General features: G+C 40.1%; 1 protein-coding gene across 6 annotated transcripts in view; it reads left to right on the top strand.

Annotated features, from left to right (window-relative positions):
* Positions 1-23,012, top strand: part of Sox5 (SRY-box transcription factor 5) — a 627,114-nt gene that overhangs the window by 235,805 nt on the left and 368,297 nt on the right. For 4 of the 6 annotated variants that reach the window (XM_036181271.1, XM_036181266.1, XM_036181269.1 and 1 more), the window contains exon 1: positions 6,702-6,848. The exons of 1 other annotated variant lie outside the window; for it this stretch is intronic. In XM_036181271.1, the coding sequence (XP_036037164.1) occupies positions 6,811-6,848 (38 nt within the window). In that variant the 5' untranslated portion in view covers positions 6,702-6,810. Of the gene's footprint in view, positions 1-6,701; positions 6,849-12,073; positions 12,096-23,012 lie in introns of those variants that run through there. One more of the 6 variants, XM_036181268.1, reaches the window with a different exon arrangement.

Genomic DNA, 23,012 nt, shown 5'->3' with positions numbered 1-23,012 from the left:
GTGTGTGTGTGTGTCTGTGTGTCTGTGTGTGTGTGTCTGTGTGTCTGTGTCTGTGTGTGTGTGTGTGTGTGTCTGTGTGTCTGTGTGTCTGTGTGTGTGTGTGTGTGTCTGTGTGTCTGTGTCTGTGTGTGTGTGTGTCTGTGTGTGTGTCTGTGTGTGTGTCTGTGTGTGTGTGTGTGTGTGTGTGTGTGTGTGTGTGTCTGTGTGTGTGTGTGTCTGTGTGTCTCTGTGTGTGTGTGTCTGTGTGTGTGTGTGTGTGTGTGTGTGTGTGTGTGTGTGTGTGTCTGTGTGTCTGTGTGTGTGTCTGTGTGTGTGTGTCTGTGTGTGTCTGTGTGTCTGTGTGTGTGTCTGTGTGTGTGTGTGTGTGTGTGTGTGTGTGTGTGTGTGTGTGTGTGTGTGTGTGTGTGTGTGTGTGTGTGTGTGTGTGTGTGTGGTGTCACAGCAGTTCTGGGGAGGTCAGAAGACAACTGGTGGAAGTTGGTTCTCTCCTTCTACCAGGTGAGTCCCAAGGATTGAACTTAGGTTGTCAGTTTGATAGTGATGGTCAAGCCATCTTGCCGGTCCAAGTAAGCATCCTTTAAATTAAGACATTTGTGAAAATGGGCTGATGTTTTCTGCTACCATTTTCATCTGAAACGTGGGTATTCTCTTAAGATTATACCATAACCACCACCTGGGACTTATGTGCTATTTGACTGTCATTGAAGATGTAAAGAGACTTAAACTCAGGTTGTCTTTAGAAATTTAGGAGGAGAAATAAGATAATGCCAGTGGTCTTCTTTGCTGCACCTAGCTGTTTACAGCATTTATTTTCTTGTTTTATTTTCCTTTTGAGACATGACATTTTCTTTAAATTTTTAAATTGTGTGTGTGTGTGTGTGTGTGCTCTTGTTTGTCTATGTGTGTGTGTGTGTGTATGTATGTATGTATGTATGTATGTATGTATGTATGTATGTATGTATGTATGTGCATGTGAGTGCAATTACTGATAGTGGCCAGAAGAGGGCATCATATCCCTTGGAACTGGAGCTACAAGCAGTTGAGACCTATCTGACATTGGTGCAGGGAACTGAACTCAGGTCCTCTCCAAGCACTGCAAGGACTCTCAACCTGAGTCACCTCTCCAGCCCCCCTTCTCTTTCTTTTGATTGTCCTAAGAAATGATGTGTTCAATTTTTTCTTATAGATTAAGACGTCCTCAAAGATAGAGTTATTGTTTTGATGTAATGCCGAAGAAAATAAATGAAAAGATCAAACAAGGAAGTCAAGACTGGAGCACTATTGTCTCTCAGAGTGAAAGTTAGAAGAGGGAGGGTGTGTCTTGAAGAGCAAGCTCTTCACAGGCAACATCTGAGGGCCACTTATTCAGACATACTAGTAACCTTAGAAAGAGCTTGAAGGTCCAAAGACTTTGAACTTACAGGCTATCATTTATGGCACTTTCCTAGCATACATGTATTAGACAGGGTCAAATTCGAGGTCATTTTGAAAGATAAATGCTAGTTCGTAGGTGCTGTCTGAAGTAGTTCAAAAGTATAACACCTGAGGCCACTGTGAGGTAAGTTTTCGGTTTGTGTGACAAGCTAGTGACAAGGTCCCTGGGACTCTGTGGAATGACTCACATCTACACACTGCCTAGAAACTCCTTTTAGTTTAATTTTTCTAAAGAGAGATCTCCCAACTTTGGGGAGGACTGAAAACCCGAAGTGAATAGTGCGCCTGTGTGTCAGGGTCAGTTAATTGTCGGATACCAGTAGTCCCTGGATTTAGCATGGATATCATACTAAATACGTTTGCTCTCAAAATAGCCCATCAAATTGCGTTAAGCATGAAAACTGCACCCACACATTAGAAACAGCTATCACATGCTAAACGCCAATCCCTACCTGTGGCCATTTCAGGTTTAAAGCAGATGGTGTTTAACCATTCTGTCTGAAACAAGGGAAGGGGTGCTGCCCTCAAAGAAAGAGGAAACGCTGGGAATGCTTGCTTGAGGTGGCTCCTGAGAAGGGGTTGTACTGAGGAGTAACTTGTGTGTGGCTTGAGAGTTCTGGGTTTCTCTTTGAGAATTTTCCAGCAGTATGCTTGAGCCTGCCTTCTATTTCCTCAGCCTGTGTGACACTTCTTTTCATGTTTGCAATGGAAACAACATGAGCATGAAAGCACACTTGCTCACATGCATTCTGTTTCACATGATGTCACCATACCAGCATGATAGACTTCGGTAAATTCATAAGCCTCTTTCTCTTCCTCGGTTCACTCAGGAAGAAGAATTTGTGGCTATGTGTACACATTTGTACATAGTACCCAATGAAGCCACCAGTTCCAGCTAACTTCAGTTTTTGCCAGTGGGTTTTCATTTCCACTCATGTTTATTATGGTTTGAACTCTTCTTACCATCTCTAACACGGGAGGCTTAGATATTAACCAATCATTTGAAATCTGATTATTTTTATAGAACAGATGCCCTTGGACCCAAGCATATAGGGGCTGAATAGGACAATTTTCAAAAGTTTGCTGCCAGCCTGGACTACATGGAAGGTCTACTCTAGCTCAGGCTACAGAATGAGATGCTGTTTTAAAAATAATAAAGAATTATTATTGCAATTCAATTTATTTCACATTTTTCCTGAATTCTGTTGAAGTCATAGTAACTTACCATCCTAATAATAGTTTAATGGGTGTTAAGTGACTACCAGTGTGTCTCAATCCATTTATATTATAAAATGCACTCTGGCAATGAGGAGCTATCTATCAATCACGATGTCAGTGTTAATGCACACAGTGCCAGCTACATGACTAGTTGGGTGTCTTCACTTGTTTAAACAATTCACTAAATATTGTAAGTTTATTTAATATGCATTATCTGCTGGTCATGAAACAATCACTTTAGCATTTAGTACAAAATAACAATGTTTTTTAAGTAATATACTTAATTTTAAACATTAGCCTAACTAGGTTAACATCATTGCCTACTGGACCCAAAGAGCAGATTTTGACTAAATATTTGGGATGTATTTTCCTTTTTTGTTTGACACTCTAGAATCATGGGACTTCAAGTTTGTACTATAGAATTCAAAATAAAATAAAAAAACTTTTGAGGCATATTTGAAAGTACTTGTTATGAGTTGGTGTGGCTCATGCTTGAATTTTCAACAAGCAGGATCTGAGGCAGGAGTACTGTGAATACAAGACTAGGCTAGGCTTCATAGTAATGCAATCAGACGTATTTTTAAAAAAGAATGTTAATGCTACTCAAATATTAACTACAATATTACCATAGTGACAAGACTTTATAAAATTTAATTTGGGGTAAAAATTTCCTGAAAGCCTTTTAGGTCCTATAGGACAAAAGCACCATCTGGGGGCCTCTGTTTGGCTATGTTTTGGGGGGTTGCTTCTTCCATCTTATAGTGTCACAAGTGACGTGGGTAATGACTCCTCACCAGCTGTATGATTTCACCATCCCTGTGCCCACATGTGAACACTGGCCTAGCTGGTGATGTGCACAAAGGCCCCTGCCTATACTGTGTAACATCCTTGTGATAACCTAACCAAGCAAAGCTCTTCCTGGTCTTAAAACTGTTAGTTTGAACTGTCATGATTAGGGTGGCCATTTTTAAAGGGATGTATTTTTCTACCTGGTTTTTAATATGTCTCAACTCTTAACAAGACAACTGTGCAAAAAATATAGTTTTGAAAGTGTGTGTGTGTGTGTGTGTGTGTGTGTGTGTGTGTGTGTGTGTGTGTCTCGCTCAAAATCATGGCTATTCCTGGCTTTTACATGAGGATTTGAACTCAGGTCCTCTTGTTTTCACAGCAAAACTTTTACCAGCGGAGGCATCTCTCCAAACCCAATAATTAGTTTCAGGTCTAAAATTGACTTTCAAATCAATTTGCAATTTCTCATATGTTATTTGTGTGTATTTGGCGTTTGTATACTTGGGAAGTATGCATCTATTACGTGGTAGCTACACCAACCAGACAGAAGGTGTGAAAAGGTTTCCCTTGTAGCAGAGTTGGTTTTGATAACCCTTTCTCTTACCTGTGCTGCTGACCTTCAGGATTAGAGCATCAAAGAACAGCCACCGGTAGAAGCTGTAGTGAGGCAGCAGCTGGGACTGTGGGGATCACAGCATCCTGCCTTATGGCCCTTATTCTCATTTCTACCTTTCTGCTGCCGCTGTATCTCCTCTTCTCTCCCTGCGCCCATGATTCCCTTTAACATACTCTTTCTCTTGCTTTCGTGTTCCCTCTTGATCCAAAACAATAGTCACTAATTAGAAAAAACAAACAAACATTTTTAAATGCATATAACAGTAGAGTTCCTGTGACCATCATTAACAGAAGAAAATACTGTTTTATTTACATTATCTATCAGAGTGCATTAGACGATGGGTCTCTTAAGGGATTAAAAATAGATATTTATGATAAATGCTATGACTTTCTCATTTTTCTATTTAGAAGTGGGATGGTGCTGTAATAGAAAAGAACTGGAGGCTAATGGCATAAAAAAATAATGAGTAATATCCTGCCCCTTCCCCAACTGCTGAAATAAGGATCGAGTCATTTTGACACATCCTAGTTAACAGCTTTTCAGGGTGGGTCGTAGCTCCATGTTTTGTTAGTGTGTTAACTCCATAGTGACACACTCAAATCCTACTCCACGTGTGTGTGTGTGTGTGTGTGTGTGTGTGTGTGTGTGTGTGTGTGTGTGTCTGTGTCTGTGTCTGTGTGTGTGTGTGTTTCTGGCTCTCTCTTGAGTGTGATGGGTCTCATGATTAAGTTATTTTCAACTTTGTCCCCAAATAATCTAGCTCTGAATGAAGGATAAATATGCCAACAGGAGCAGAGCAATCCGCGATTTTCACTCAGAATATGTGTATGGCGTGTCCTTGTGTATGCCTGAAAAGTAAACTTACTGTCTGCCTGTCGCCAGGATAAAAAAAAGTGGGACCTAATCAAACTGCAGTGGGGTCAACCCTTGTGGTTTTAAAGGCCCTTAATGTTATCCAGCTGCGAAATAAAAGGGTTTGGGAGGGGAAGCTGGAAGGAGTGGAGGGGGCTGGGGGTTCTGTGGAAAAGCACAGAGAGCCCGGCTTTTATTTCTGTTTTTTTAAAGTGAGTTCAGTGCCAGCCTGGACATTGGGTGTGTGGACTATTGAGCCATTGTCTCTCCTATTTCCAGAGTAGCCCTCAGTTAATCACTTCGGCTTTGAAGGGAATTTCCTCGTGGAATTCTCCACAGAAAATCTAATCAACTGACCTGCCCTCTCAACAATGGGAGGCTTTTTTCCCTCTCTCTCCCTTATTGGGGCGGGCTCTGTAATGTAGCCTTTTGTGCACAATGAACCCTCCCAGTAGGAGTGGAGAGCATGTGTGTGAGTGACTGTGTGTGTAGAAAGCACACTATCTTGTACTAGTGAGTGTGAGCTTACTCCCTAGCCAGATGCTGCTGTGTGTGTGCGTGGGGCAGCCACCATTCCCTTGTGCCCATGTGGGTACCTCTGTCATTCCATGTCAAAGGTACATTACCTGATTACCTTCCTTGCCTGCCAGATTTTTATCTAGATAATTGGAACTGCTATGGAGTCTGTGCCTTGCCAGCCAGCTTAGGATTTGGAGAGCCAGAGTTTGTCCAGCTTATCTGTGGCTGCCTGGGTAGAGGAAATTAAAGAACCCCAGGTCTGGGGGCACTCCCGCCCTGTCCACCCTGAGCTCCCCGCCTTCGGGAGCAGGACCGTACACTGGTCAGGGTCATCTTCTGGTTGGGGTTTGGGGTTGTCCTGTATTCCTGTGTGCTGTGTTTGGCATGTGGATACCTGCTCTCCTCCACGCCTGGTTTCTGGAGTTTGGAGCTACAGAAACTTTGCCTGGGTTGCCAGGACATTCAGAGCACTTTGTGGAAAGCGAGAGCTAGCACTGAGCCGGACAGAGTGAGTGACAGCCTGTTTACGGGTTTCCTTGAAGGGGCCTCTGCTATATTTCAATCTGTCAAAGTTGCTTTTCTTCCTTCAGAACAATGCCTGATTGTTGTGTGTGAGTGTGTGTGTGTGTGTGCGCGCGCGCGCACACACACACACACACACACACACACACGCATGCTTGTGTGTTTCCGTGTGCGCTTGAAGAGAGTGGGGGGGGGGCGTGAGGAATAACAATTCTTTGTGTAAAAATGCTCTGACTATTAGTGCTTAATTAGTTAATACTCACAGATTGATTGGGGCTCCGTTATTATAAAGTTATTTTTTAATCAGTCCCAAATGTATTTTTTACAATGATACTGGTGGTGGTGTGTGTTTGTGTGCCTGTGTGATGTGACTTTTATTATTTAGAGGGGAGAGCATGGGAGACATGTTACAGTTGACTTCTATCATTCAGTGATGTCCAGGAGAGAGAATTCAGAGGAAGGGACAGGCACCCGGAGGTTGTCTAATGCCTAGCAGCCGGAGTGTGCGGCTGTGCAAAGGGGGAGCAGCCAGGCTGCTGCTGCTGGAAGTGTACTACCCCTTTAAGAGAATGGTCAAGGAGTCCTAGGAGAGAGAGAGAGAGAGAGAGAGAGAGAGAGAGAGAGAGAGAGAGAGAGGAGGGGAAGGGGGAGAGGGAGAAAGGGAGAGGGGAGAGAGAGTGAGAAAGAGAGAGAGAGAGAGAGAGAGAGAGAGAGAGAGAGAGAGAGAGAGAGAGAGAGAGAGAGGAGAGAGAGAGAGAGAGAGAATCCATTGGTTTAGAAGGTTTGGTCTGACTTGACAGGTTCAGTTGGAGCCGATCATAGGTGGCCGCTGTGACAAAGGGAAATTGTGCTTTTCCAGCATGCTTACTGACCCTGATTTACCTCAGGAGTTTGAAAGGTGAGTACTGTTTGGTTTTTTCCCCCCTAATATACTGAAGTGCAAACTCTTCCATTTCACAGTAGTCTGAATCCCCGGGAAGATGCCTCCCCCAGACTGCGTGTGTTAGAGCCGCTCTGAGCTAGGGTCTCTGCAGCCTTGGGAGCTGATTTCTGTTGTGGTTGCCCGGACCAAATTGAACTGATTTGCAAAGTCTCCTCCGAGCTTACTGCTAATGTTTTTAGGTTGCGTCGGATCACAGGCAGGAAATTAAATGAACATTAAGCATCTCTCTCCACCCTCCCCTTCGTGGCTGCTCTCTTCCTCGGGAAGTCTCCTACTTTCTGCCTTCATTGATGCCCCCACACACCTTTTGTAGACTGCTAGCTTACTCAGGATCTCTGTCTCCTGTAATTTCTGAAGTGACAGAAGGCTTCGGTGGTGGTTGAAGTGGAGGCTGTTAAATTACTGTTTGATCCCTCTGTTAAACTTTGGAAACTGCTTGGAAAAGCAGGACCTTTTGTTGATATGGGAGAGCGGGGTTGTTGTTTTTTTTTTTCCCCAAAGAAAATTTCACAGCACAGTTAAATATTAGTAGATGGTTATCGAGATGTCTGAGGAGGGCAGGAAGGGGACAAACAAGACACCCCCTTGTAAGTTTTGTGGCCACTTTTGTGCTGGCTGTCTTAACTGGATTTTGATAAACTACACTTTCCGCTGTGCTGTGATGGGAGCTAAGTGTATTTGTAATTAGTTGTTCCTATTTAGAGAGGTATGTGCAGTTTCCTTCCATTTGATGTTGCTGTGAGTACCATGGGGGCTTTTGAAAGAATTTTAGCCCTCTTCGTGTCCCTGTAATTACACATTACAATTTTTAACTTTGAGTTCGTATCCTAGTACAAGTTCATTTTTTGAACTATAAATAGATTTTTGTTTGCCATTAAAAAGAACTCAAACTTCGTATTCTGTATGGTGAATTAAAAAAAAAAAAAAAAAAGCTAAAAAAAGCCAGGATGCAAGATACCCAGGCTTTTTTCATTTTCATGCAAGCTATACCTTCTGTATAAACATTTGTTGTATCTGACTATGCAATGCAAGCTAGGTGCTAGACCAGCTGGTTAAAAATATGCTAAGTCAAGCTGTTCATCACTCAAACGCCTGAATTTGATATGAAAAGACGGAAAAAGAAAGGACAAAGATTAAAACATTCTAGAACTGAAGCCATGGGAGAGAAGAAGTGTGGAGAAGAAGAAAAACCTTGGATGTGGTCACATATCAGAGCAGCCGCTGTATGACCAGGGAAGAAAGTGAAATATCTGATGCATACTTTAATCTTTCCCTTCTCCGTCTCTCTCTCCTCTTAATTAAGAAGGTGGATCGATCAGAACAGTTTTGAATTTTTTTTTTCAAAGTTTCACATATTAAGTCTTCTAACCAGTTAGTTTTCCTTTGCTAAAATAGTCTTGGTTCTATGTGGATATTGAAGTTGTTCACACTGGAACATACTACTGACTAATGTAGTGATTTGTTAATTGAACAGAGTAAGTTTTCTGTCATGTGCAGATGAACACCTCAATGATAATTTTCTTTAATTCTAATTATGCTTTTTATTTTGCAAATAAAACTCTGACTGATTTGTAACCTGTTAACAGATTGTTTTTATAAAGAGGCGGTTACATATTAACAAGCTGTAGCCTATTTCTCTTATAGGCAAGCTGCCTGCTGGGAACTTTATTTGTATTTTTTCAATTATCTCTTTTTAAGCCCAACTTTTCCCTTTAACACCCTAATGCTCAAATCTCCTAATGTTATTTTGTTTTCATTTTTTAGTGAGATTTTTATGTTCTTTTTTGCACTATCCAGGGGCGTACATTTTTAGCTGGATAATTAATTATGCCAGTTATGATCAAATAGTTTGTTCATATATGCACCCTGTGTGTAAACAGTAGTAGTTAAAGTAATTTTGAAAAATGTCACACAATATAACATTTTAAATAATTTACCCTGAGGTGGAAATTGACAATACTTACTGAAATCCCAGCAAAATAATGACAGTTTATTTACACTGCATTTTCCCATTGTCACTCACACAGAGTATCATGTAGATAGATACAGTATTGAATATTGAAATTCTCTGAAGAGTGACCATGTAATAGTAGTAACATATATAATCAGAATGAGGTGTGTGTGTGTGTGTGTGTGTGTGTGTGTGTGTGTGTGTGTGTGTTTTCCTTTTCAGTTATTTGCAACTTTTGTGGAATAAGTAGGTCATTTCTATTGACTCAAATTTTATTATATTTGCTCACCTGCCATCAAAGAGTTTTTCGCTCAAGCTCATTTAGTCTTTAAAAGAATTCCTAATGTCTTCATAAGTGGGAAATTAGGTGTAGTGGGCAGCAATGGCTCAGAGCTCAGGTGGCATTAAAGTGTTAAGTGATTTATATCTCTCAAGTCACTGGTAGAGCACTGGCCATCTTCTATGGGTTTTTCCCCCAACATGCAGACTATTTGAAACTTTAAGAAATATTCAAAACTTTAAGACCATCCTGAGGATTTAGATTTCTGTTGATGAGTGTCAGTGTTTCCAGGGATGGACTCAACAGTCTCAGGTTGATAAACGCTGGTTAAATAGCCAAGAAGTAGGTGATGGTTTGTTTCATTGTCTGTGAGGATGTTCAAGAGGTAAATGGCAATGGGTTTCAGAAGCAGCAAGTTTGAACTGCTTCCCTGCAGGTCCTGCAGGACTGACTGTGTCACTAAAGGATGATTCTCAGGTGGAGGATGAATAGGCATTGCGTGTCCTGCAGTATTATTTGTGAGAAAAACCTTTAGGTCTAGCAATTTACATGCACCACACATGGCAGTGTGGTCTAAGTATTGTGAATTGCAACATCACTAGTTCTCCTGAGAGGTCTTGGAGAAGTCATTGTCCTTCCATTTAACTGAGAGTTAAAGAATTGTGACTTTGGGGTTTTCATTTGACAATGTCATCTGTCTCTTAATATTTAGACATGTTTGCTTTCGATTGTGGTATTACTCTCCTGCTGGCGAAGGAGAAATAACTGTATCTGATACTTTGTCCTTGACACGGTTGTCAGTTTCTTTACTTTACATCTGTGTTCCTCTTACACCTAGTATGATTGTTTCATGACTAGGCTACCTATCATACTTTTCAGTTGCTGAATTGTAAAATTTTATTTAAGGAAATAAAAGACTGGAAAATGTAGATATTTTAAAAAGACTGGTAATGTGCAGGAAGGAAAGAAGAGTTGGGACTGAAGGATGAAGCATGTTCAGCTCGGAGCCCCTCTCTAGTTGTGTACTTCTCTCAAGACAGGTCCCAACAGCAGCCTGTCTCCAAACGCTGAAGGGCCACTGCAGGGTCAAGGCCTTATGCAAAAGAAAAAAAATCAACTCAGCTTTGACTTATCCCATTCCCATCAGATTTATTTAGGGTCAGCTCAATGAAAGAGATTGTTTTTATCTTATTAGAAAGCTCTCAACTTTATTCTGGAGCAGGGAATACCCTTCCAGGTCTGTGAAAATCATTTGCAAAATGCTATGGAAAAGGATACCCCTCACAATATTGATATTTTAGTTACTGATCCTCCCAATAAAATATTTTTTTTAACCTGGGCATTTATTTAATGTAGTTGGAGACTCCATTATGCTCCTAAGTGATCAGTCCGTTTAGGTTAGCAGGTAACTTCTAGATGGGGATGTAGAAGGTACCTGTCTAATTTCTGACACCTCATGGCAACTATAAGCTTGCAAGTCACATTGTCAGTGTGTTCTGATGCCTGCTTTGGCCACTTCAGCTAGTCTTCACTTACTACTACTTCTTGGTGGAAAGCGTATTCCTAAACCATTACATATTTTAATTGCCATCTCAATAATTTGTGAGCTAACTGAGCTGACACCTTGGTTTGGAATGCAGTTTGCATGAAGTAGTGTATAAGGCACACTTCCGTCCCACACCCCATTCTGTCTGAGGACTTGGCAGGCGTCTGACTGATCATGGAGAACAATGCAGGTTTAAATGCCAGGTAGCATTGCGGCCAGAGCTGGGTAGAGCAGGTTGGAGAAATGAAAAAGTGTGTTGCTATTGATTACATGCGGATGCATTTTTCCGTGCCTCAGATATCAGAAGCACATAAAGTGAGTGCCTGTTCTTGGAAAGCTTTTAACTGAGATTTACATGAGCATTGTAGATGAGAGGCTGATGAGAAAACCTGTATGCTTTGGAACATCGTACCCTTCTTGATATTGGAAGCCAGGTCATATGGATAGTGTTCATGGCACCTTCCCAGAGAAACATCCCCAAATGATGCCTCATTTTTATTGTCTGGTCACCCCTTGTCCATTCTTTAGCCACCTAAAACATATTTTGTATCATGCAGGTATGTGTTATGTGGCATGAACACAACCCTTTCATAGATTAATTTAAAAAGCCTTGGAAATTTGTTATTCACCTATAGTTTTAGTGAGGTTAACCAATACCATGGGCCATAAGCCAAGATCACCATCCTTCTCTTTACTGACTTAGTGTGCTCAGTTTCTGAGTCAGGTGATGGCAGTGATCTTAAAAGATGTTCAGTGATTCACCAACATGTTAAGCCACATTCTTCTTAATCAAAACATGTTGCTGAATAAGAAATTAATGGAGATACTTCAGTCTTCCTTGGCTGTTCTCCCAGCTTTGTACCTAGAGTAGCACCCTCACTGAGAGAGCACGTAAAACTCAAATGCTGTGCAGACGAGGTGGATCAAGGGGCATTGCTAGAGCAAAGGGAGAGAAGGACAGAAACAAGGGAAACTCACTAAAGATGATGACGCTGTTTTCCTTAAATGAAGAGTGTTTATTTAGGTTTACATCTAGAGAATGCCTTCTCTTCCTCCCTGTGAATCCAGGACCCCTCTCCCCTTCTGGCAGTGCTCTGCCCTGCAGCCTGGAAGCCGCTTTGCCTTTTTCCCTCTGCAGTCAGCTCCCCTTCACTTACTTGCTAGTTGAGAGTTCCCCATCTCCTGGGGAGATCCTGTGGCGTAGGGTTCTGCTTGTCCAATAGGGGGGTGTGCGTTTCTCCACATCAGCATCCCTTTCTCTTGGAGGCCGGGAGTGAAACCTCAGCACTGCTGCCAGCCTTTGCCAGCCCGAGGAGTCACAGCCTCCAAGTTGCTCCCAGCTCTTGTGCCTTCTCTGTGGCGTGGTGTTCTGCACGTTGGGCTGCCGGGAAGGACCAGACCAAGGCAAGATTTAGAAGAATTCTGGTGAGAACTATTCAGAGGGATATGGCATTTTAAAAGAATTGTAGTAAACAAACAGAATTGCGGCATCAACAAAGATAATTAGCATAAACAATGTCGTTTTAGGACAGGTGGTTTTAAAAAACAAACAAAACAAAAAACCCAAATATGAACCCAATTTGAATTCTGCCAATTTGGAACCATTGAACCGTAATCTGCACCTCATGAGCACTGCCCAGGTTTGTGGATGAACCTGTGAAAATGCATCTTGTCTGTTTCTTTTGTATCATTTTCTGGTCATTGTGCCCCTTTGTCACCCAGCTTGAAAGTAATTAATCTATTAAAAGATAGTTTAAGGACCTTTATAGTCATATAACATGACAGACAGAAAATGAAAAACAAAAGCTTCTTGGTGTTTAGAGACATTTCAGATCAGAAGTGAAATGAGTTCAGGTCATGTCCCGAGTCTCCAAACTCTCGCCTGCTCTCTTTGATCTAAGTGTCATCTGGATAATTCAGCTCCCCCGTGTTATTGATACATTTGTCCTTGTCTTGTTAGCCTCAGTCCCTACTTTTCCTCTGGGTCTGGAATGTCAGTGGGTGCGTGTGTTGCTCGGGGCTGCTACTCTTTGCTGCTTTCCTCTGAAACTTGGAGAAGGGGCATGGTAGTGCCTCCAGAGACGGGAGTCCTGTGAGGTTCCTAGTCCCTGTGCACTACGTTGTCCAAACCCACCGTGCTGTCACTGTGAGTTCACAGCTGCAGTCATTCAGGCTTATTACTAAACGACGTTTTCCGTAATGCCTTGCGTGGAAATGTTTTGACTTAAATGAAATGTGGAGTGTGGGTGAACGGAAAGCTGTTTATTTTTCCTGCATTAAGGATGAAAAGTTCTTTATTGGAGTTAAGAGATTTTTTTCCCCTCTTTCATATTCTTTTGGAGAACAAAGTATTGGGGTTCCAAATGTGCTTTTCCTGTACTCTGGTGGCCCTTCTTGCTGAAGCTGAAATAGGAGCATTTGTGAATGAGTTTTAGTTTTTGAAGTTATAAAAATGTGTGTAAACTAGTAAATTGTGTCTCATTCATGTGCTGTGGAGATTTCTCATACTTTACGGATGAAAATAATTTGGCTACTAACGAACTAGGGCTACCTGCCAGTCTCCTCGCATACTGTAGGTAAGAGGGGTGCTATGAAGAAAGGCTGCTGGCAGCTACCGGGGAAAGTTTCATGTGTGGTCGTGTTTCTATTTCTGCCTTTCACATTTCTGAAAGAACGTGTGTTTTAGAAAAGAAAATGTTCAAACACGGAAGACACACTCTTTCTTCTGTGGGCATGTGCACAGCCACAAGGATCTCTTCTGTGGAGGAATCTGAATGCCCTGGCCTTCCAAGCTCTTCTCTGTCTTCCTTATCACATTGAAACCTCTGAGTCTATGAACTGAGGACAGAGGCATGGAAGGCTGTGAACTTGAGGGCGAAGAGAATTCTCTAGAAGCCCCTTGCCCTGGAAGGTGTGATATTGTCAGGTTGGGAGAAACAGGTCAGCTAGAACTGTGAGCTGATTTGAGGGTATGAGGGGCGTGCCTTCTCATCTGAGATTCAGGAACATTGTTGAAAAAGACTTGAAAGAGTTAACCCACTTTGCCTTTTTTTTTTTCCTTTCTGAATCCAGGGGAAAGGAGGCAGACAAGCAAATTGTGATTTTTTGGGGGGTACCTTTTTAAGTGAAATGTATTTTAAATGGTAGTCAGTGTGGGTTTAGCCCTGACTAACTAGGGGGAAGGGCCAAAGGGCTGCTGAGCTGCCTACGAGCTACTTCTACAACTTTTGCATATGATGTGTTTTAATAAATCTCATTTTAATAAATTAGGCACATGTATGTATATCTATATATAATGAAAGGACATCCTAATGGAAGCACAGATGTTAAAAATGACATACATTTTCATACAAAAGAACATGGAATGAAGAAGTTCTGCTTTGTGGCGCTGATTTTTCATCCCTAGCTAACACAGATCCCTTGACAAAGTTCTAAATCATGTTTGCTCTAATTGCGGGGCTGAGACAATTGTTTGTCTGCTGTAGTTCTTCCTTTTGGGTATTTACTCTGGGCTAGAGTTGTTGGGCAACAGGCTACAAAGTCCAAAGACTTCTTTTTCTTTCTCACTCCTGTCCTGGTGCCCCTTTGTTCTTTTTCTTGTTTTCTTTTCCCATTTAGAATATTTGCTATTGAATTTCATAATACGCTTGCAAAGGGATTGCAGGAAGATGTCACATAAAATTAAGGTTAACAGTTCATTTTTCCTTTCGTATCAGCACAAGGCTGGAGATTCTTTAAGCCACTCTGTGCTGTCCCGTTATTTAGGAGAGGGAGGAATGGACCTGTGTTCAAGCTCCTCTATCTCTGATTAAGTCATTCATTCAACTTTGACCTGTGTTAGTCATAACTGAACACACAGTATCAGATTGTCATCCCAGTATCGTCATAAAGGGAAGAAAACTTGAACAGGCAAAGTACCAGTCAACAGAACACCTGGGAGTGAGTAAACAAAGAGGAATTCACAGTTCCCTCTCTTCTAAACCAGAGCTAAATTTGGGAATTGTTTCTAGATCCTGGAGGATTATGGGATACACATCTTGTTAAGGTATTGTTTTATAAAACCTTAGAATTTCTGGAAAAATAAAATGGATCAGATTTGATCACTAAACAGTTTAAGAACATTTAATGTTTTAAAAGCATTCTTCTAGGGCAATAGAAACAGATCCAGAAACACAGAGGGCAGTTTAGAGAATTGTATGATGGAACATAATATGTATATTTTTATGAGTAGATTAAAAAATAATTAGAAGTGACTAGCAGTGAAGGAGTTATTTGGGAAGATGCTGTAATTATTCCCAAACACAAAAGTTGAAGTTCAAGAGAATCCTTTTTACTTACTAGGCAATTGACATCTTGAATAGGTCCTACTCAGTCCTGATGGAGCAGTTGGGGAAGATTACCTTGAAAGGAAGAAATACTTCCTAGAATACAAACAAAATTGTTTCTTGTTTCTCCCACAATGCAGGAGCCCAGAGCAGGTGCACCACAGACATAGAATGACACTTTAGCTTTAAATACCCGAAGGTGGTGCTGTGGGGCATAGGTGCTGGGCATTTAAAACTGAAGAGGTCAGAAGGATGGAGGTGTGATTCTGTAACATTTGGGGACAGTTGGTATCACTTGTTCAGATGATGAGAAAGTTAAAGTTAGAGGCCCATGTATACATATCAATATCTTGTCAATTTTAAGATCTGCCCTCCCAATGAATTGAAGACTTTCCTCCAGTTTGTCCAAGGATTTCTTTTATCTGTCTCCTTGCTGATGTTTTGCTGTATAATGTAGGAGACAAGAGTTGGTTATTGACATGACATCTTGAGTTTCCCATTTCTCACAAACTGAGGCCTCTTAGAGTCTTTAATGTGGGATAAAGGAATAGGCTAAGATTTCTCAAAATCTCTCCACCCTAAAGTTTTGTCAGTTAGAAATGCATTTGAAAGGTTTCCAGCTCCTGAGTTCAGTAGTCAGAATTCTTGCATTTGTCCTCATGTTTGGAAACTAATTCTCTCTCGTAGATAGCCTTTTTACATACAGAGTCACAGTGGTCAATTGGTCAATTAGATGCCATTGCACAGACGCACGTACCCATGGGGTATCTCAGGCGTTTTCATCTAAGCACTGTATGTGGTTCTTTTTTAAGGTGAAGTGACAGCTATTTTTATGAGTTATGTTGAATGGGTGAAAACATCAGATTTGTATTTTACATGTTTAAGACTCTTAAGTGTTTTAGATCACTCATTCCTGTCAGTTACAAATATCACAGAGATAAATTATATATGTGTGGATGAGCAGAGTGCTGGGGGTTGTTGGGAATTCAGAAACAGGAGATAGTATCCTAGTTCAATTGCTGACAGTGTATTCATAAAATAGAAGAATTAATAACAAGACTAGACAGTCACACAGAGATACGTGTGGTATCGGTCTTTGTCTGAATAAATAAAACACTGAGCTGTAAGGGAGCAAGATTGAGGGAGATTATGAACAAGTGACCGGAGGAAGCTCCAAGTGCTCCTCCAAGGCCATGAACGAGTTGCTGTTACTGAAGCTAGGCTGGCCAGCTGCATCAGTTTCTGCTCAGGAACATCACGAAGAGGGATGGCAAGGGCTCTGAGACATCTTTCCTCATTTTGTGTGCAGGAAATCTGATATACTAACAGTTGTTTTCGTAACTTTCAGTATATCAAGTACATTTTCAAATTGCACATTGCACTAATCTTTAAGCCAGGTGTCTGCAACAACCAAAGAAAGAGGCAGGAAACAGTGGTTTCATCTGAGAGGATGTGCTGCCCATATTGTTAATATTTTACATTTGGCAGACTGCATGCTGTTTTTTTTTTTCAGAATACTACTTGAAGAAAAAGATGTGTAGTTATACAATTAGAAACAATCTTTGATACATACCTAAGGACCTTTTGTATTATTTCTACCTTGAAAATATGCCAGGGGGATTGTGAAAAGTTGAACAAATTGCTTAAATAGAGAGCCACATATTTCAGATAATGTAAGAACAGTCTGTCTAAAAATTATTTCTTTGCTTAATGATTGCAATACTTTTTATTCTACACTTGCTGCTTTGAGTTTAAGGATACAGATGAGTGTTATTCTCTCATTCCCTTTGTGAAGACGTAAAAGTTATTAGAAAGTCAACTTACAAAGAATCCATGAAACCAAAACTGCAGTTAGTTCTATGACCAAAGAAAGGTGTGCAAGTTACCTACTGTTAAAGGAGAGCGAAATGTGTATGGGGTGCAGCTGGGCTACTCGCTGCTAATGCATGTCTAATGGCCTAGCACTTAGGTGTACACAAGGTTGGTGTAAGTTCCCATTTCTAAAACAAGAATTAAAACTTTGTGACATGTGAATCACTTTAATTCCTTAAATTTCATCCATGCATCTATGAGATGGGATTAAAATATCACTATACTTTTGCCTCCTATCTTCTAAACAATCCTGCATACACTTACAAAGCTTTAGGAAAACATTTGGGTATGCCTGAATGCAGTCCATTGAATTCAGTGTTTTAAAAGTGGACTTCCATATCTGGCAAAGGAAAAATAATCAAGACTTTAATAAAATTATTCTTTGTCTGATAAAATGCGTTTCAGGTGTCTGAAAACTGTTTTTTCACATAAAAAGAATTGCTGTAAGAGACTGGTTGGCCAATACCTCACTTTTGCTGTTCGTGTACCTACCATTTTTGAGACACTTTAATTATTGATTCCTGGTAACTTATACTTTAATCCCAGCAATATAAATTCAGTTCTATCTGTTCACTGTTTATAATTAAACATGCTAAACACATCTTTCCTCATTTTGTGTGCAGGAAATCTGATATACTAACAGTTGTTTTCGTAACTTTCAGTATAGCAAGTACATTTTCAAATTGCACATTGCACTAATCTTTAAGCCAGGTAAATTAAATTGTATTTACACATAACTGCAAGAATGAACATCTTTAAAGAATAAATAATTGTACAACAAAAAAACAGTGATTTTCTGTGGGTGAAAGAAAATTACACACTCCAGTACTTCTTAAACTAGTATTTGCACAAATAGTTTGAAATTTAGAAAATTCTAAGTGACTTACAGAAACTATTACCCACACATATCCCTTTCACTGTACATGCCCACAATAAAATCAGGAAGGGTACTTTCCTTCTGATTTTTGAATATAGAGGTGAAAGAAAGGGAAATATACAGATTCTTTTCATGGATAGCTTTGTAACAAGTGACAAAATCACCAAGAAATGGGGCCTATGTTTTTGGTATAAAATTGTTTTGCCCTGACATAATCTGTTGAAAGCCAGAAGCCATCCAAAGTGCTGATACCAATTTAAGAAGATCATCTTTTGCCTTAATTATACATCTGGGAAATGTTAGCTGAACATTTTGTGGAGAACACAGAATACCTTACTTACCAGTTGTCTAAAATACTGCTAATGATCGACACGGTGCCAGTGTTTTGATGGCTAGAGCCTAGGATGAGCATGAATACAAAGAACACAGTTGGAAAAAAGCACACATTTTATACAAAACAGATTTCAACCATCTGCTTGGCGCTTAAGTATGTGACTATAGGCAGTATATGAAAGAGACCACTGTCCACGTTATGAATGGTATCACATTTATTGGAACCTTAGAGAAACCATAGGGTTTCTGAAAGCATGTAGACCCAATGATTCTTTTCAGCTAAATAATAAAAACAAGAGCCCCAGCCAAAATTTTGTTCCCTCCAGAATCTCTTCTATGTCAGTTTTCTTCTCCCAGCAAAATGGTTTTTGCTAATAAAGCATGCCCCAGTGCTACGCATCAGGGTATTAAAGACACCAGACAGCCCTCTGCATGTGACCCCAGGGAGGCGAGCCCCAGATGGCTATGAGTTAGAAGAATGTTTGCTTTAGGAATAGGTGAGATCCCTAAATATGTGCCAGAGTTCTGGGCTGAGCAGCAAGTCAGCATGTAGGTCAAGGGCCCAGACATGCTTCTGAGCTCCTTGTTTTCCTGATGCTTCTGAATTTTGAGTATTCTATCAGAGAGGTGCTGGATCACTATGGCAGAGGAAAAATCACGAGGTATAGACAAAGTGAGATTATGTGACCACTTCCTTCACCCCAATGCAAGGAAGGAATCCCCATAATACAGAGAGGCTGGTGGTTAACTAGATAATTCACACGTGTAGACTTTGAAGCGAGATGCCTTACCATTGCTGACTACCTTGCAGACACAACTATTTTTAGTGGGGAATCCTTCTACCTCTTGTAGTTCCTTTAGCTGAAATATGTTTTTATTTCTAAATATTAGGAAAATCAAGCTGCTAAAATTGTGTTCACTTGCTGAATCATCTGGTTTACTTATATGGATTGAGTGATAGTTATTGATATTTTCCCCAGCCCGTTAAGCTATTTAGTACAATATAAAGAAATATTCCCTGAACCCGAACCTATCAACACCTTCGTATATGGCCGTCAGTGCCGGTGTCCCTGCTGACTGAGTGAAACATGGCTAATGTAAATGAGGTACACAATAGGTATGAAGCACACACTTGATCTAAAATAAGAAAAGAATCTGAAGGGTTTTATTCTGTCCTTTCATTCTTGATTCTGGGATGTCATGAAGTTTGGAACTATGGGCTTAGGTTTATACTATTAAAATTATTTTCATGTATTTTTGCTTTGTTAGTGTGACTATCAGAGAGTCTAAATTTCCATTCCTACTGGAACTAAAGCTCATATTCTTGGCTTATTTTATATTGCTGTTGGATAATGTTGTATACGCTCTGTGAGTGGAGGAAGGTGAAGACATTTTGATCAGTGCCGTAAGTCTAGAAGTTCCCAGTTCAGTGGAATAGCAAGAAGCCAGACAGATTTCAGTATTTATTAACTGTCTTTGCTCTTAGTTCTCCAAGAAGGGGATATTTTACACACATGAATAGTACGCCTTCTGCCACCTATGTACTATGTGTGGAGTATGATGGCGGGGAAGATGTTTGAGGACTAGACTGATTGTTTTAGGAACTAAGCACGTGAAGTGGGCAGTTAGATTTATTTTCTCCAATGCCAACCTATACAGCTCTTCTCTCTCTCTCTCTCTCTCTCTCTCTCTCTCTCTCTCTCTCTCTCTCTCTCTCTCTCTCTCTCTCTTGTGGTTTAAAGGGGCTTGTGGTTGGAAGAAAATCTTCAGCTTTTGTCTCCCAGCTGATGCTGTACATAACTTTCAGAATTGACCCACAAGATGCCATCCAAGCTCTTTCTCTATGCATATGGAGACGCACTTATAAATATAGATGTAAAGATAGCACAAGCATTCAGCGTGTACGTGTTAGGTGCCAGACTCCAAGACGCTTTGAATGCTTTCTTTCTTCTGTCTTCCCCACACTCTTGCTTTTCTTCATCCTCCAACCTCACACAGGCAGGAGAGGGACATGCAGTCAGTTATGGAAAATCTCCTGGCATATGACTGTTGGAGTGTGCTCATCAACCCTCTAGAACCTTCCTTTCTATTAATTTAACTTTATTTATTACTTTATCTTACTTAACTTACTTTGTGGCATTGGGAGCCCAACCAAGGACCCCACAAATTCAAGATAAGATGTTGTCTTGAATGACAGCTAAAGAGTTCACTTATACTGTCACCCTCTTATTGATGTAGAAAATAAAATGCTCATTATAACTTCAGAATTCAGTGTTTTAGAGGAAAACTATCTTTAGGTTTTTATGAATGTATCTGAATACCTACTATGCCAGGTACTACTTTAAATGCAGATTATACATTCAAACTCATGTGTTAGAAGTTTTATGCACTAATTGGGACATTAATTAATTAATTAGTGCTTTAGTTTTTGTTTTCGAGATAAGCTCTTACTCTATAGCTTTGACTGGCCTGGAACTCACTGTGTAGCCCAGGCTGTTCTCAGACTTGCAACAATCCTCCTGCCTCTGCTTTCCAACTACTGGGATTACAAGCATTTGCGACCATACTCAGATTGTATATGAGCTTCTAGAAACCTGTCTTTTAAAAAATAAATCTATTCCTGGCATAAGCGGGTATGCCCAGTGGATTTCTGGGTGTATCCTGTAGATGCCTGTACAGAATCTTCTCTGCTTTAAGAGGTTCTTGGAAACTCTATCCCCACTCTCTTCCCTCCCATCTTCCTCACACTCTCATTCTCAGTATCTTTATAAAATGCATCATCTACTGAAATCAAGTCTTTGTACAAGGACCCCATTTTTGCTAGAAATATTATCTGATCATTTTTGGGGAGCTAAGCACTTTCTATATACTATCCTAAGTTGTAAGTATTTGAGTATCTTTTAGGGAATTCACATATGAATAAAAGTTTTGATGAATTGGCTGCCAATGGTATATTGAACGTGATATGAATCTTTTGCTGAAAGGTGTAACCCTCATCCACTGACTTGAAGGGCAGCAGGAGAGTAGTGGTAATTGTGAATGGGAATTTAAATTGTGTTTGACAATGGAATCATATGATTGGCGATACAGTAGAGGCATCATGGAAACAGGCAAGAATTTGGGGATGAAATTTATCTTCATGGTTTTTAGCCACTGGGTTTCTTAGTTGTAATGTTTGATTCATATACACTACTGTAGGCTTGAAGTAACCCATGAATCTCTTTGTTTTATTTTGTGATCTTTAAGTTTTGTTCCAAAGGTAGATATGTCTGGACTTTTGGTTCTCTTTGGCTTCCCAGTACCTTACTTAGCAAGAAATAGAATCTAGCCTTGATATTACAGGTGGATTTTAGAGTGACTGTAGGAATCCCCTGGAGAGCACACCATTCATCAGTGAAGTAATCTTTCCCAGTTGAACAAACTCCCCATGACATCATTTCTTCAACTGTAAAGTTGCTACCATGATAGTCTCCATTTCATAGGTCAATTTTACTGCTCAAATAAGAAATCAAACCTTGTGTGGTAATACACATCTTTAATCCCAAAACTTGGGAGACAGGAGAAGGTGGATCTCTGTAAGATCAAGGCCAGCCTGGTCTACACAGTAAGTTTCTGGCCAACTAGGATGACATAGTGAGACCCTCTCTACAATTTAAAAAAAAAAGAAGAAGAAAAAGAATTCTATGTACTTCAGCTGTTGACAAAATGTACAAAATGACATTTCTTTAACTGATATCAATATCTTTGAAAGAATCCCTAGGATATTCCATGTGCAGGTAACACTGGATGTGTACTGATAACAAATACAAAATACTTTAATCAATGGCTCTTACTAGAATCTGACCTGCTTCCTAGAAGAATAACACCAATGACAAACAAAAACAAAACAAAAGCACCATACTTTAGGCTTATTTGCATGCCATAAAATGATGTATTTCACACACACATATACTTGAGACATACCTCTGTATTAAAAACTTTATTATATGTATGTATAGATATATTTAAGTACATACATTATGTACAACATGCATAAAACAATAAGCTTATGCATAGAGACATGTATGTATTCACCTTATATGTACAAATACATGTATAGATCATACATATGTATATCTCTGTACATTATCAATGTATATAAGCAATATATGTATGATATAAAAAAGGTGGTGGTTCTCAGATATATTTCATATATGTGAATGTAAATATTGATATATATATATATATACATCTATATATGTATAATATTAAAACTTTAGTGATTCTGTGACATATTTCATATATATGCATGTGACTGCATGTGTATACAATAAATTTAGTGAATTTTTCATAAAAAAAAAAGCTTGGCTAAGAATAAGCCTGAGTTCTCTGCAGTCATGATGAGTTATTTTCTGATGAGAAGCGGCTCGGGGTTTTATCAGGTCTTCACAGTTGCTCTTGAGAGGCCCTGGTTATTGGAAGGTTGATTTATTTTATGGATATTTAATTTGTGTTCAATGAAAGAATTTCCAAGAGCCCTTATTCACATTGCCGTTTTTAGTAGGAACCAAATAAGGGAAGGATTGCTGGGTGATAAGAAACTTAGTCGGAGACGGCACGTCTATAAGTAGCTAAACTAATGTTTGCCAGGTATGTAGATTTCTTGGTGGAAGGATACAGGCAGAGATCTAAGAAAAGGCTAACAAGTCCTGTAAACTATCTCCTTTAAATAGCAGTTGTTACATCCAGGCTGTTGCTAAGAGATGGGGAACAATTAGTTCCTGACGGAGTTGTATTCTTGCCTAGATCGGAGGGCCCTCCCACCTCTGTCCTTAAACTGACTTCAGGTTTCAGAGTGTACAGAGTCAAATCAAGACATGCGTCCATGCAGACTGGACCCGAGAGCTGAAGAGCACTGGGGAATGCCAGCTTCACAGCCAGCATGTTAAAGCTGCT

Source organism: Onychomys torridus, chromosome 3, assembly GCF_903995425.1.
Source record: "Onychomys torridus chromosome 3, mOncTor1.1, whole genome shotgun sequence".
Lineage (NCBI taxonomy): Eukaryota > Metazoa > Chordata > Mammalia > Rodentia > Cricetidae > Onychomys > Onychomys torridus.
The sequence above is the reverse complement of the archived record's forward strand: the minus strand, read 5'-3'. Positions and strand labels throughout refer to the sequence as shown.